Source organism: Dermacentor andersoni, chromosome 10 (genome assembly GCF_023375885.2).
Source record: "Dermacentor andersoni chromosome 10, qqDerAnde1_hic_scaffold, whole genome shotgun sequence".
NCBI lineage: Eukaryota > Metazoa > Arthropoda > Arachnida > Ixodida > Ixodidae > Dermacentor > Dermacentor andersoni.
Genome location: NC_092823.1, coordinates 133,338,798 through 133,353,519, shown reverse-complemented (window position 1 = coordinate 133,353,519; position 14,722 = coordinate 133,338,798). Strand labels below are relative to the sequence as shown.

The window sequence follows — 14,722 nt, the reverse complement described above, 5'->3', positions numbered from 1 at the left end:
CCTGGTGATTTTCCATTTAATTAAAAAACACCTGGGATGCCTTTGAGGAAAGCCTACACCTCTTTTTTTTGCCACAGTGCTTCCATGCACAGCACACTTACCACATTGCACATTACCTTACCACATTGCATGGCTACTGGACCAATGCACATTAATTTGCCACATAAAATTGAGCAACACCAATTGTCCATGCAGCACTGCTTGACTACTGGAGCAGACTTTCTTCACCCGGGTCTCAATGGCAGAAATCCAACCTGAAACTTCTGCCATGCCAAGGAAACATCATTGACAAAAGGAAACATAGCAGAACTGAAACAGCAATACCGTGGCTCGGCTAAGTTTGAGTGATAAGAAAGGTTTCTTCAGAAGCGTAGGAGGGATGACCTCCTACTGTATACTGCCAAAAGAAAATTTAATGTTGATTGAACTAAGGGGGGAAACATGACGAAGTGTGAAATTTTGTGTACCGACTACAAATACGCAATTACTGACACACAAAGCTAACACTAGCATCGCTTAGCTCAAGGTAGTGCTTCACTCAATGACAATAGTTTCCGACAAGTTTCTCAATAACAACTTGGGCCATGTCCCAAAACGTTTGCAATCACACACTTTTAATTTAAAGGAAGTGAGATACCTCAATGGACTATTTCAACACCAGGTCATCTGGCCCATATTCAAAAGGTCATGCTGCTTACAACTGAAAAATTTGTTTTGAAAACGGCTTTTCAAAACACCTGCACACAGTGGTAAAAACGAAGTAGACAAACATGCAAATTCTGGGAGTGTGGTACTTAAATTGCAGACATGAACATTAATGGGGGACGTGGCAATGAAAACACTTTTCGTATTTATTTATGAGAATAAATTGATGAATTATGGCATGCAGGTGTGATTTGCTATGCTGATATCATAACTGAAATCAGTTTTGTGCTATCTGTTATAGTTTTCAAGTTAGAACATTAGACAGCCTCTAATGGTTATCCCCAAATTAATTCATTAATTACACGCAAGTTCGCCAAGATTTTTACATCCGCTAGTTCACAAAGGCCGATTGTGTGCAATAAAGCTGTTGGTTTATTCTTTAAATGCCGAAATGAGCATAAAAATATCTTTTGAACTTTCCTATGCATATTGTCTAACAACTTTTGCAAAAGCCCATTATGAATTTTTTTGTGAAGTGCAGTTAAAAATGGACAGCTTTATTACACTAATCAATGTTTCAGTATCTAAGAGCAAAAGACAAAATGATTTTGTCTTCATTCGTTGTGAAATGGCACTGGGATGACCGAAAGCAACTGCACAAAAAATGAAAGGTCAGAAAACAGCTAAAAGTATCATTTGTTATAAACATTTAAATATTTACTTTGAGCACCTAAAACCCACCTGGGATGTAGTCCTTTACTTGTGAGGACACATTTTCTTCACATTTTAACGTGGTTTTTCACTTCTTTGCAGCAGTTTTGTGCACCTCAGTAGCCTTTTTGATGCATCGTGCATCCATACGTCGTACAGAGGTAGACGACAATGCATTCATAATGTCCGCTTTTATATCCTCTCGTCGTGCAACTTCTTCATTAGTGAGAGTTGAAGCTTAAATTCGCAGCTGATTATTTGAAGCGAAAACTTCCTCTCTTGCCAATGTCGCGGAGCCATCACGACCACACGCGGGCACACTGTCACCACCGCACGCGGACGCGCCGTCACCACAGCCCACGGTAACGCCGTCAGCACCGCAAGCGGATGCACTTTCCCGGTCACCCATGTGTACCGGTCGTGCCTCATCGACAAGCTCAGTGGCATCCGCTTCTACGAGTAGTTTTCTCCCTCTGTTACACACCTTTCATGGTCTTCAGTACACGTGGGCTGTTCTGAACTTGATTTCTTTGGAGCCCTTCACAGAACATGTGCACCACAATTGTCAATCACGTTCACTGGAACGTGCAGCTTGCTGCTGTACAAATGCACGTGAGAGGTTCGGCAGCAATTCAAATGTACAGTAGCCAATAGGAGTATGCCCTGTGTCCCACGTGACTACTACGCCCAATCACAATGCCGCATTTGACTTTTTATCGCTTGAGTTTGCAAGCTGATTTTTCTGTGAAGGAATATGTTGCTTCAGCTATCTTTAGCTCCCATCTCTATTCGTCACAATGATACCAAGATGGCAGCGCTGCGTCAACGGATAGCCGAGTGATCCGCGGTGTGACAGGGTCTTTCAAAGCCCAATTTTTTATGACAGCACCCTAGATAAGCGCTGTTTTTTCGATTTCTACCACGTATTTTGCTATTTCACCACGAGGTAAATAAGGGTCCGTGGATCGTAAAAAAATAAATAAAATAGAAAGTTTTGACAATTTCACAACTTCAATTGCCGCATACCCCCTTAAACTTTAAAGATGCTGCATTTGAAAACAAAGATATTAGCATTTATTTAAAAATACTAGATTGTTTTAGTACACAAGATGGTGACTGCTTATTCAAAAATTTAGACTATTCTGTAGCAATGCTTTGCACAGAGAATATGCATTACTGTCAAACTAAAAGGTCTGCACCCAGACAAACGTAAGCATTCATTAAGTCTTGCATGAAATATTAATCTAAAGGCATAATATTGGTTGATATTATAAATTTGATCTATCAGAGGGCGGCACAGCTGCTAATAAGTCTAAATAAGTGAGTCAATAAAAAAATTTTTGCTCTTAAAAATTCGTTGGCAACAGTACAGTCAAATCCGAGTATATCGCACCCGTTTACATCGAATTATCTCTGATATCAAACATTACGATTACATTGAACAAAAATAGCGACTCCCGATATATCGACTATCAAGTGGAGCAAAAGTGGCAGGGAAACCCGCTGGCACACCCCCAAAGTGGTTTTGCCCAGCAGCTCATGGGCAGCTATATCCACCAGCTCTCCCTACCGTGACCGCGCCACGTCGGGCGAGCTGTTGACACACCACTGCAAAAAATTATCCTGGCCCACCCGCAGAGCTTGTTCAGACGGTCAATCAGAGGCTTTTGTGTTCTTGTTGGCCAGTGCATGTTGTCTCGCTGCTTTTCTCACTGATTTCGTTTGAAACTGCTTCAGACATGCCAGCTTCCACGTGCATGGTGATGACTGAAAATTCTGACGAGTGGAACGAAGCCGTTGCCAGTGTCGCCAAGGTTTGGAGCAAACTGTCAGGATTTCCGGAAGCCATTGACAGTCAATGTGTTTAAGAGTGCGGATGATGGTGTCGTGACCACGGGAGAGCTTGAAAAGCACGACTACATTGGCCACATCGTACCGAACACAAGTGAAGGCAGGCACAATTAAGAAAACAACAAGGATCCTCTGCCCGCATCCTCCAAGGTGATTGGTGCACTCATACTAGTCGAGCACATCAGCGCGAATGTGGAATGTTGCGGTCTTAGCTGTTCCGGCTCCTTGGAAAACGTGGAGAAAATGCATGCTGTCACAGGCAGCGAAGTTGCTCAAGCAGAAGATACACGACTATTTCTTGTCAAACTAAGGTAGTTTCATCAGTAAGGTGCTTTTATAAATGGTATGTGCTTTTATGGCATCCCAATTCTTTAGCCCGCTATATCAAATTATGCCCTATGTTCTCGTGACTGCATTACTATCCTTTCAAACTTGTTTTTCCTATACTTTAGACTCAAATGAAGAATAGTTAAATCATTGGTGTCAATATGACAGTCAAACAAATTCTTAAGGGGGGACACGGGTCATGAGGCTAAAAAATTGAAAAAAAGATTGATTTTTTTGAAAATAACATTTTCAATACCTACCGCTACTATGCCTTTAATTCACCAAGTTTCACATATTGTGGAAGCGTACTTTGCTTGCAATATCAATTTATAAGATCACTGTGAGCTGAATTCGGCGCGAAAACAACCCTTTTTATCGCGGCACGTAGCTCTTTTCCTACACATGCTATCACAGCCATCTTGGTCTCGTTAAAAAGAGGAGCCTTTCTTCTTCAATTTCCCACCAAAAGTGACTCCGCCAGATCGCCGGTGACGTTAAAATCCGGGAAGAAAAAAAGTCCAGACGCGTGATCCCATTCGTCAACTAGCGCACGTGACCAGAAACACGTGCTGTGGTTGGCTGTGCGAGGTTCCTGTTGTCTGCTCCATTCCGCCGGCGACACGACAGCGCGTCTCGTAGGTTTATGACAAATGCACAACGATGACTGATCCACCGGGGAAGTTCGCCACGAGGCACAACTTCAGCAAAAAGAAGAAGCAATCAGCTTATAACTTATAAAAGCGTTCCATTCCTTCGGAGAACATCGATAATCGTCCGCATCATCCACCACCAACCGCAACTGATGCCGAAGCCACGGACAATGCCGAAGTAGGCCTAGCCAGCTCAACGAGGTGTTCCGGACAGCGGCCGCGTTTGGTGTGACACTGCAATGTTGCAGCGTGCAGATTTGCTGCAGAGGGAGATGAATGCTAAAAAAACTTCAAGTTCTTGCGTCAACGCCAGCGACAAAGCGGAAGTTGGATTTGCTCACTCGCGCTGACGGCGCTGCAGCCGCACCAGTCAACGCTATCGTCAGTAGGACTCCGTGAACACACTAATGTCATTTCCCAAGCGCAAGGTGTGCGGCGGTAACGTCGCAGTAGGCAAAAGCGAACGGGAATATGGCCTCGCTATGAAGATCGTTATCACGTGCGTGTGCTGCGGCGATATCGTGTCGGCGTGGAGCTCGACCCGCGTGAATGGCAACCTTGCCGCGCGCGCAATGCAAGCCACCAGGAATCAGCGAATGGCGCTAAACTATGTTTTTGCCACATTTGGGTGGCCGTGGTCAGAGCAATTACATTTCTGGTGGCTGTTGGCCACTTTGACTGCAAAATATTGCAAAATTATTTTTGCACTTCTGATTAAAAGTGAATGTATTTCTTTTTTTTCTCCTTTTCTCAAAACACCGATTTTTGACAGTTTGCTGGTTTGCGGCAGCAATCTCTGCCTTCGAGGCAGGTAGAGCCATAATTCTTGTTGTGGCTTGTAGCTAAGTGTGCAAAGTACACAGTGGTAAGAACGCATTTTAGAATTTCTGCTTTAAAATTTTTCAGTTCTGCTTTAGATCAGACAGTAGGGAACTCGCATCTGGAACAGGAAACATTGAATTGCTATAGAGTTACTAATATTAGTTATATCAAAAAGGTGTTCCTACCATTGTGTTCCTTATGTTTTCTAGTACAAGGCATATGACAATATGAATTTTTGTAGCGCGGGTATTTTTCTCTTGTTTCTGCAAATGATGAACAATGAATTTCATTTATCTTCAGAAGTAAATGGCCTATTGGAAAAAGAATTACATATTTGAAATCAGCACAGAAATCTTAATAAGGTTAGAAAGTTTCATTATTATTGACAAAAAAATGAATATTATATCAATAGTAGTGTCTCCCCTGAAAAGGATTGTCGTCGCAATATTAGTGTGGAGAGAAAGCGAATGTTCTCGGCAGCGAGGAAATCCCCATCCAGATTATTCCCCTAGAGCCTTCTGAGCCATTGGCTATGACAATTTCATGCATAGTTTTTCCACTTTTCTCAACACGCTTTTTTTTGGTAATCAGCAATTTTCCGGGAGGCATAGTTACTTGCCTAATCATCCAATTTGAATAACTTTTGCTTTATCTGATAGTAGCTAGGCTCCCAGGTAGTGCAGTAAGTCTATAATACTACATTTCTGCACATTGAAACATATTGAAATTTTGAGGAAGGTAAAAATATATATATATATCGCATGTCAAGTTACAACTTTGAGCTTTTATAAGTTTGGATAGAACAGAGGTAGAAACATGTGACAATGCTTACTGCACTATTTTAAATTCAGGAATATTTATATTTTCACTTAACTTTTACATTTCTTATTGCAAAAAATATTTTGCCAGTCATCCCGAAACATGGGAACAGGAAAATTTTTAGAAAATATTTTTCTCATTATATAGAGAAAAACTAATTACATATTTGCATCAAGCAAATTAAATTACATATCACCTACAAATTTAATTCCTATAGCAGCAATATTAATATTATAATATTATAATTCCTTGCAGGTAGAGTAGGGTGTTCTATGCTTTGAAGTTCCGTCGGTTCACTACTTTCAGTTTCAATCATGCAGTAGTGACATGCACAGTTCGGTACATTAATCACACACAAAGACCCACCTCGCCAAAAATGTAGACGCCACCCTGGTGGCCATTGTAGATATCGTTGCGGCGGATGGTGGGGTTAGAGTGCGACGTGATCCAGACGCCGGCAAAGTTGTTGGAGTGGATTTTGTTTTCCATGAACTGACCCCGGCCACTTTCATGCACGTAAATGCCCCCAGTCTGGCCATGGTGGATCTCGCAGCGTACCACCGTGGGGTTAGCACCTGCCTTCACCTCAAAGCCTGCAATGCGGTTGTTGTGGATGTCGTTGGCCTCAAAGTAGCCCAGGCCATTGTCGAAGGTGAACACGCCAACGTCGCGACCATGATGAATGTGATTGCGCCGCATGATGGGGTTGGCATGGTTCTTGACCCACACGCCTGCCAGTGCGTTGCGGCTGATCTCGTTCTCTTCATAGATGCCCTGCACCAAGAGCACAAGTAGGTCAGGAAATATATTTTGCTTATCAGCCTAGACTAATCATTTCCCTTGCACAGAAAGGAAGTACTACTTGTGATGAAAATTTTGCCTATGATGCCTGTCTGCCTTTGCGGTGTCATGTTGCACTGATATCTCCCTGTTTTTTTACCGTAACCAATAAACATAACACACGTCACAATTTGTGAAGTGTATGCAACAACCTCTTGCCTTGCAAACACTTATAGGCTACTAAGACAGCAGCCAGAATACCCGTCGCTCATATGAAGCATTGCACTAGATGCCACATCAAACAAGAGTGAAAACATCCTGAAAGTGATCAATTGAGAATACAGCCCCAATTGTACTTCTAAACCGTAAGAGTTGAACCTAATTATAATGAATTTGCATCTAATACACAAATAACTTCATTATTCCCAGTAGTTAAATGCATGCCCATTTATGCTAGCAAGAAAAATTAATGAGCTTTAGATTTTACTGCATTATATCTGCGTTTGTTATAATGAGGTTCTACCGTATCTCGTTCATAGATTTTGAAGAAATGAAAGGTGGAGAAAGAAAACATACTAACTGGGAACATTAATACAATATGATCTGGAATCACTAAAAAATCTGACAAACTCAACTGTAGTTGACATGTACGTTATGCAAAGCGTTGTGCGCCGTACTGGTGGGGCCAGAAGCAGCCTGAAACGTCTGTTGCTGTTCTTGCGGCTTCGGTAACCGTAAGCATACATTTGCGCAGCTCGAATTTAGCCTGAGTCAACAGCTTCAAGCGGGGCATTTTGGCGAGAAGTTTTGATGTGCCCACCCGGCCTGCCAAATATTGTATTAACTCGATTCTAACACGCACCCGCTTTTGTGACCAAAATAATAATAATAATAAACACATAAATAAACCACTCGATTGTAACGCGTACCCGTTTGCTGTGACCTGAAAAAAAGAAAAGTCCTTTACAGTATCGTGCAACTAATTCTTTCATACAGAAATACAACTTTCACTCATTTGGAAAATTATAGATTTACTCCAAATATGCTAAAGTTGCGATAAATAAAAAAAAGTTGCAGTTTCGGCCGAAAGGCAAAGCATCGATTGCGATAGCAAATTAGTAGACAGCTATACAAAAAGTAAGTATAGTAGTTTTATCAGCCGCATAATCTTTTAAACATTGACTTACTAGCTAAACTAACAAGCATGGTGTCACGCACGCACAAGCAAACATGAACACGTCTCACTCGATAACCGCGGAAACTGTATCGAAACACTGGAGTGAGAAAGTGCGATAGCAGGAGCAAAGGAATGGACCTTTGTGCGGCCTCTCGCTTCAACACAAACTAAGCGACAAGAACACAGCACGGTGCGCTTAGATGTGTAGACTCTTGTTTCAGTCGCAGATCGATTTCAAGATAGGGGCCACGTAGCCACGATAGGGGCCGTACGTAGCAGCCACCAGTGTAGAAAAGCCTCTCTTGTTTGCGCCAGTCCCGCACGCAAGTTTCGGGAACTCCAAACACCCATGATGCGGCCTGATTTCCGTCCGTCTCCACACACGTGACTGCATACCTTTTAATTGTGGCATAGTGATGAACTCGGCATGTCTTTGCAGTTGGCACTTCCATGCTGATAGAGAAAATGCAGAAAACGGGAAGCCGGATGGTGCACTAACCTAACCCAAAGGAAGCACTGCCTAAGCGCACATACTGCAGCACATGGAGGAAGCTAGGGCAGCTGCTCGAATCGCGTATGAGGCGGCCATTTTGATACCCCGATGGAGATATGGTAACACAGATTTAGGGTCGTACTCGATTCTAACATGCACACAATTTTTGAACCCATTTTATCAGAAAAAAATTGTGCGTTAGATTCAAGTAAACACAGTTGTTGCGGCAGGAGATGCCGACACGAGCCGAGATATAGGGGCCTGAGCGACCCGAGACACACGTTTTCATATTGCCTACTGACAACGAGAAAACTAAATCGAGCTGCCAGGTGACACATGATGCTCACTTCGCACTGCCTGCAGCAGGGAATGGCGGTGCGTTTCTGTTGTCACCATTGAAATTGTGCCAATGGCACTACACCACACATGCTGTGAAACAGATGGGTGAAGATGATTGTTGCAATAAGGTTGTCGGCTATAGCTGCTGCAGCAGGCAACTACTGTTCTCGATGGGGCGCATCTCGCGCCTTTTCTTGCATACACGGGATCTACTGGCCCGAAAACATATCATACAATCACAGCTGGGCGATGTAGAAACATTGGTGCCTAAAGATTGTGCACTGTGGGAACAGACAAACCGGTAAAAAAGAAGCGTAAGTGTATTGGCTCATTTTCTGTCTTCACGATCACGAGCGCTTGCGCCAGGAAATTGTACGTAATGGGATCATATCAATGAGATCCTACTGTAATTACTGCCACTCACTTATTTATATACACACCTGTCATAATGCGCGCAGGTACAGTACTTGTTGACCAGAAGATGACGGTACAAGTGCTCCCAACAAGAATCGTCGAAGAAGACAATGCACAGCTGCGGCACGAGGCTACATGAGAATTGGAACCAATCAGCAGCCTCCACAGAGAGTGGGAAAAGAAAGAAGAAAAGAGTATTCGGTAACAAGCCGGCGATCATGGAAGACGCAGCAGGAGATGGAAGATGGCGTCCGGGACCAAGGGGGTAGCGGCCACTTTAGCCTTTGGTCACAACATACTCCCACTTGGATGCAGGCGTTTCATCTAGTTACTCCTGAAGCCTGCGGCTGGCGAACAGCGAAAGGGCATCAAGCCCAGGCCTATCTGGTGTCTCCAATACCTCAGTCAAGCTCTGGCCAGTGAAACTCGACAGGACGTCCAGCTGCTTCTAACATACACAAGGATCGATGCCGTGCCGAGCTCCCTCCACCCACAGGACATACATACTCCAACCTGCTCTTCGCGCACTCATCGCCCAACTATACATCGTGCCCACTTCACTGGTGAACACTTTTTTGTGTACCTTGAACACATGCATGAACTTCAGCTCTCTTCTGTGCGTTTTCTGTTCGTTTGGCCTGTGTGCTTTAATTATATCTTGTTTGTAGTGCGCCTTTCAAGTTGATTCGTCGTTTCCGATGACTCTCACCATTGTGATTTCATTTATCTAAAGAACCTGCACTCGAAGCCACGCAGCTTCGCGACAGCACCGCAACCTGCTAAAGGCACCAAGCTGTGTTGCCAATGCCAACAATTTGCAACCTGCGACGAATGACAGGACTTGGTGACATACTTTGGAGGATGACTCATTAGTAGACTTTCGTTGATTCGATCCTGATCGGTAGATATAACTGATCTATTTATCCAGCGAGTCGAATTGTATAATTATTCGGTGAAAGAATGCAAGAACAAGCTTGGCAGTATTGCTTTAAAAGTAGGGGTGTGCGAGTATTAGAAAATTTCGAATATTATTGAATATTACTTGTATTCAATAATTACTTGTATTACTTGTAATATTACTTGTATTCAATACGAAAACTAGGTATTCGAAAATGCTGGCGTATTCGATTGGATACGAATATACAAAACAAATCCAATATATTGCTGGCTGTGCAGCAGCAAAACTTGCTTTAGCATTTATTTCTGTCTAATCTAAGAAATTGTGCCTAATTTTGTGCTTAATTTTGCGATAATTTAATGCTGCTGGCGAAGCTTCACCTGTAAAACACGCTTACCTACTGGACGTCTAAGCTTTGCAGGAAAGCCAGCCTCTCAATAGCAAAAGGCATGGGTTTGCAAGCAGTGAGGGTAGGGTGCACTCTTTCGCAGGCTCCACCCACAGCCTGAGCTTATTACTTGACAGCTAATGGCCATTTGGGCGTTGCCGGTCGACGACATAGCATGCACAGCGAGTACATTCACTTCAAAAGGATTATACGTTTCCGGGCCCTCAATTCCCCGCGAGCTCCGTTCCGACGCAGCTTCACCGCAGATCTCGCAAACCACAGTCAGTTTAGTAGCGAGACCGTAATCCTGATCGCTCCGCACCAACTACACAGAACTACAGCAAGTATCACACGAGAAAACGCCGCGAAGATTGTTCACTGATGCAAGTTGACGACAACGTTCGGAGTAGCGGACTTCGCAACCGAGGCTGTTACACTATCGGCGGTCGGATCTTCAACAAAACACAGAATCTTTTGCTCCGTGGCCGTTGTAGATGCAATCTTACCGAGCGTAGCTTTCTCACGTGCTCTTCATCTCGTCCACTTCCTCTTCAGTTACGACAGCAGTGTTCAATTCTTACGCGAGTGTAGCGGAATCACGGATATGTGTGATCTGGCAAAGTAGTGAGGCATCGACGTTCGGCAGCAGTACTGCTTCAGCGGCAAGCTGCCGGGTATCCTGTGCCGACTGCGAAGACGGAATCGCTTTCGGTAGTTTAGTGCGTCTCGTACATTTCTGCCCGTAACGATTTAGGGAACACAACTTTGTCGAACCTCAAGCATATCCAGCATCACAATCGCGAGACTAAGACAAAATGGTGGCTGTTTTCATCATTTGAGCGCTCGTGGTCCTTGGAGCCAATCATGACTCGCCATCTTGGTCACATGCTCAAACTGGCCAATAATAGCATGCGCCACAAATTTATTTTTCTGTTGTTTTTTTTGTGACCGCAGCGCCGGCAATGTTGCCGACTGACAAAGAAATCCAGAAATGTGAGCTTTCGAAGATACCAAAATGGCGCTGGCAGAGCGCATAGTTAACAAGTTAAGCGCGACAAAAATCGGGCACGATCTATCCCCAATTTAAGGGGGGACGCGGGTCTTGAAACGGCAAAAAATCACAAAAAAGTCCATTTTCGGAAAAGTGCATTTTCGCTACGTTTATACATTCAAGAATCCCTCCGCGAAATCTAGAAGCTAAATTTAATCGGAAAATAATAAAAAATCGCGCATAAAGGCGCCAGGGTGTACGCGAAATCAGATATATCTGGTCAAAAATGTTCAAACTTCGCGCCGTCGCCATTTGCGAACGCGGTGGCCGATGGCCGCCATCTTGCTTGTTTTGAAGCTGTTTTCTTTGTGCGCAGTTTGCGCCCGTTCAAAATGGCGTCGGTGAAGGGAAACCGACGCTATCGCGTCTTTTCTGAAGGATGCGTCCGTGCTGCCGATTGGCCAAAGCGCGCACACCCCCCGCGCGCCTCGCTCCTATTGGTCCGGCGCTCTTTGGCGCGCGCTTGACCGCTCTCGCGTTTCGCTACGTTTGTTTATCTCTGGTTTCATTGCGCCGCCGTCTACGTTTGTTCAGCCGCTTGCTTCGCGACGACGTTTGATAAGGTGCTCGGATGGCTGGAAAAGATCGTCGTCTCAAGGCTACTACGCGTCAAGCGGCTGTGGAATGCGCGACGGAAGGCGGCTAGGCCTGTCATACTCGCCGAGTTGCCGGTTGCTGGTCTGCCTGGACATTCTACCCGATCGAGTTCCGAGCTGCAAACCGGCACGTCTAGCGTCAACACTTCGTCCGCCCACGCCACGCGTGTTGGCAGAGATCGTGCAGGCACCGTTTCCTTCACGACTGAAGAAAGTAGCGAGCGCGCAGCGAGCGCCGGAAAACGTGCCTGGCGTCGCAGTCTGCAATGGAACGAAAGTTCACGCTGCTGGGTGTCGACACGAGAGAGGACGTCAACGACAGCGGAACTGAATTTGCAATCGTGGATTTATCCGTCGTACAAGAGTTCCTTGCACTCGTGCTGTGTCCCGGGTGCGGCTAGATAGTGGTGATGCTTTCAAGGACCCCGCCAAGGAGTACGGGCACTCGGCAGTGTTCTGACAATGTTCTGTCGTCACAATGCTGCGAGAGCAAAGGGAGAGCCTGAACCTAGGCACCACTACAACTTGCCAGAACATGTGGCAGAAGCAATGCTGCCTGTATATACGCGGCTATCTGAAAAATCCCTGCTCCAGAGATACCAGCGAGGCAAGACACAGAATTCGAATGAGAGCCTTCACTCAGTGATTTGGAGTGTCTCATAGGTACAGCATGCATCTCTCTTTGCCGTGCAAGCTGCTGTTGGGGAAGCTGTCCTACGCTTCAACACTGGGAACCTGATTGCGTCCACTGCAATTCTACAGCAGCTACACATGAATATTCCTGGCACTGCATCTCAGCGAGCAAATGAGAAAGACTGCCATCGAAGTGCTAACTCCAGCAAGAAGCGAGAAGCCTCTTTGAGCGCAAGGAAGCTAGCCAAAAAGCGGCATAAAGATAGGGTGCATCCAGATTATGCCCCTGGTGAATTTCCTTGAGATTTTATTGGCATGTTCTCAATAAAGATGTTGCAGAATGTTTTTCCTTGATTTCTCAAAACAACAATTCTGACAGATTTCCAATTTTGGAGGTAAAATAGCTTCTGTCCTATTTGAGCTACCAGCATAATTTTTTTTTTGCCAGAAAGAGAAATGTATGCAGTAAGCAATATGCACCTTTTCAAAGCAGTACTCTTCTCAAAAAGTTTTTGAAATGGGTCACATGCTTGACATGTCAAGATGGCGTTTTTTTCTCACAACTTTGATGAGCTCTAACTCTTGCTCAGATTAGCCTAGAACATTAATTAATACCTTATGGCACTCCCTGAACATTCTAGATAGTCTTTATACTCAAATTACTGTGTTAGGGTTTTTTGTGTAGATGCTAATTTTCCTCCAAACAAAGGACCCAGCTTATACAATGCTTTTAGAGTATAACAGAAACTACTTATCCTATGGGGAAATTAATTATATTTTTAGAATCTGCATATTAAAATACACAAAGTGTGAAAATTTCGTTCAGATCTGTCCACAAATAAAAAAGTTGTATTTCAAGTGTAGCCTCCCCCCTTAAAGAGCAACACTTGCGGATTCGCATATTTAGATCACGTCAACGGAAGAACTACACGGTATTTTGTAAATAAATTTCGGAGATAGGCGCGGAAATGCGTCAGAAACACGGGAAATAAAAATTGAAAATTCAAATTTTGGGTTGATTTTTGGTCCCAAAGACTCGGGTCCCTCCAATTATTTAAACACGCACCTGTGCCGTCTCCGGTCACAGTACAAGCACTGAGATGCCTAGCAAGTTTGCTGGCAGGCCTTCAGAGCTTTAGATAGACCCACGCTCTTCTGTTGGCTTTAAACATCCCCTCGACTTTCCGAGTTTTTGCGTCTTCCCGCCTTCCTTTTCACTAGCTTTCCCTAAACACAGATCGTTTTTCTTCACTTCTTAGTGCACAGTGCATGCGTGCACATATAATTAAGGAATGTGTACTAGGCCCTGTTAACGGCCTCATATACAAGACACGCATGGCGGGCAAAACAAGGGCGCAAATTGCCACAGCAACATCAGAAACAGCTCTGAATGGCTGCCAGCATGCTTATTAGGTGGCTCGGTGGTCATATTAGGACCGGAGACGGTGTGTGCTCACCTGTATATTTAATAAATGTTTTACTAGTCGAACCCGACTATATCGAACTCGTTTACATCGAATTATTCCATATATCGAACAATTTCTGGACACAGTATAGTTACAATGAGTATATATAGCAAAAATTACGCTTACATCGAACAAAACTAGTAGCGACTCCCGATATATCGAACGTCAAGCGGCGGAAAGTGCCCCCCGGAAGTTGGCTTTCCCTCGTGGTATCGAGAAAACCCGGCGGCGCCGCTCCATCCATCCGCTCTCCCTACGTGACCGCGCTACCTCGGAGCCGCCGACACCCCCCTACAAAAAATGATCCTGGCCCGCCCGCCCGCAGCGCTTGCTCAGACAGCCAATCAGAGGCTCTTGTGCTCTCGTCGTGCAAGATGGCGAAAGTGCGAGTTGTCTCGCTGCTTATCTGATTCATTGTGTGCGCCTTCTCCCGCAGCACGGAGGAAGGAAACTAAGGAGAGGCCCTGACGTCACTCTTTGTGAAGCAAAAGTGAAGCCGGAATTTGGCATTGCTCATGGCGATGCTCCGCCTTTTGGGCCACCCTCCTCTCTTGTTTACATCATTCGTGAAACCACGCCGCGCTGGGCGTGGTGTCGCGCACGGAGCGCGCGCGCTCGCGCAACATCTGGCAGAGCACGGTGCAGGTAACACAGCGCAACAA

At 44.7% G+C, this 14,722-nt stretch overlaps 1 protein-coding gene across 1 annotated transcript in view; it reads right to left on the bottom strand.

Moving 5' to 3' along the window:
• The window catches only part of FBXO11 (F-box protein 11), a 49,245-nt gene that overhangs the window by 16,896 nt on the left and 17,627 nt on the right, over positions 1–14,722 (bottom strand). Inside the window, exon 7 of the mRNA XM_050192814.3 lies at positions 6,192–6,599. Within this exon, the coding sequence (XP_050048771.1) occupies positions 6,192–6,599 (408 nt within the window). The remainder of the gene's footprint in view (positions 1–6,191; positions 6,600–14,722) is intronic.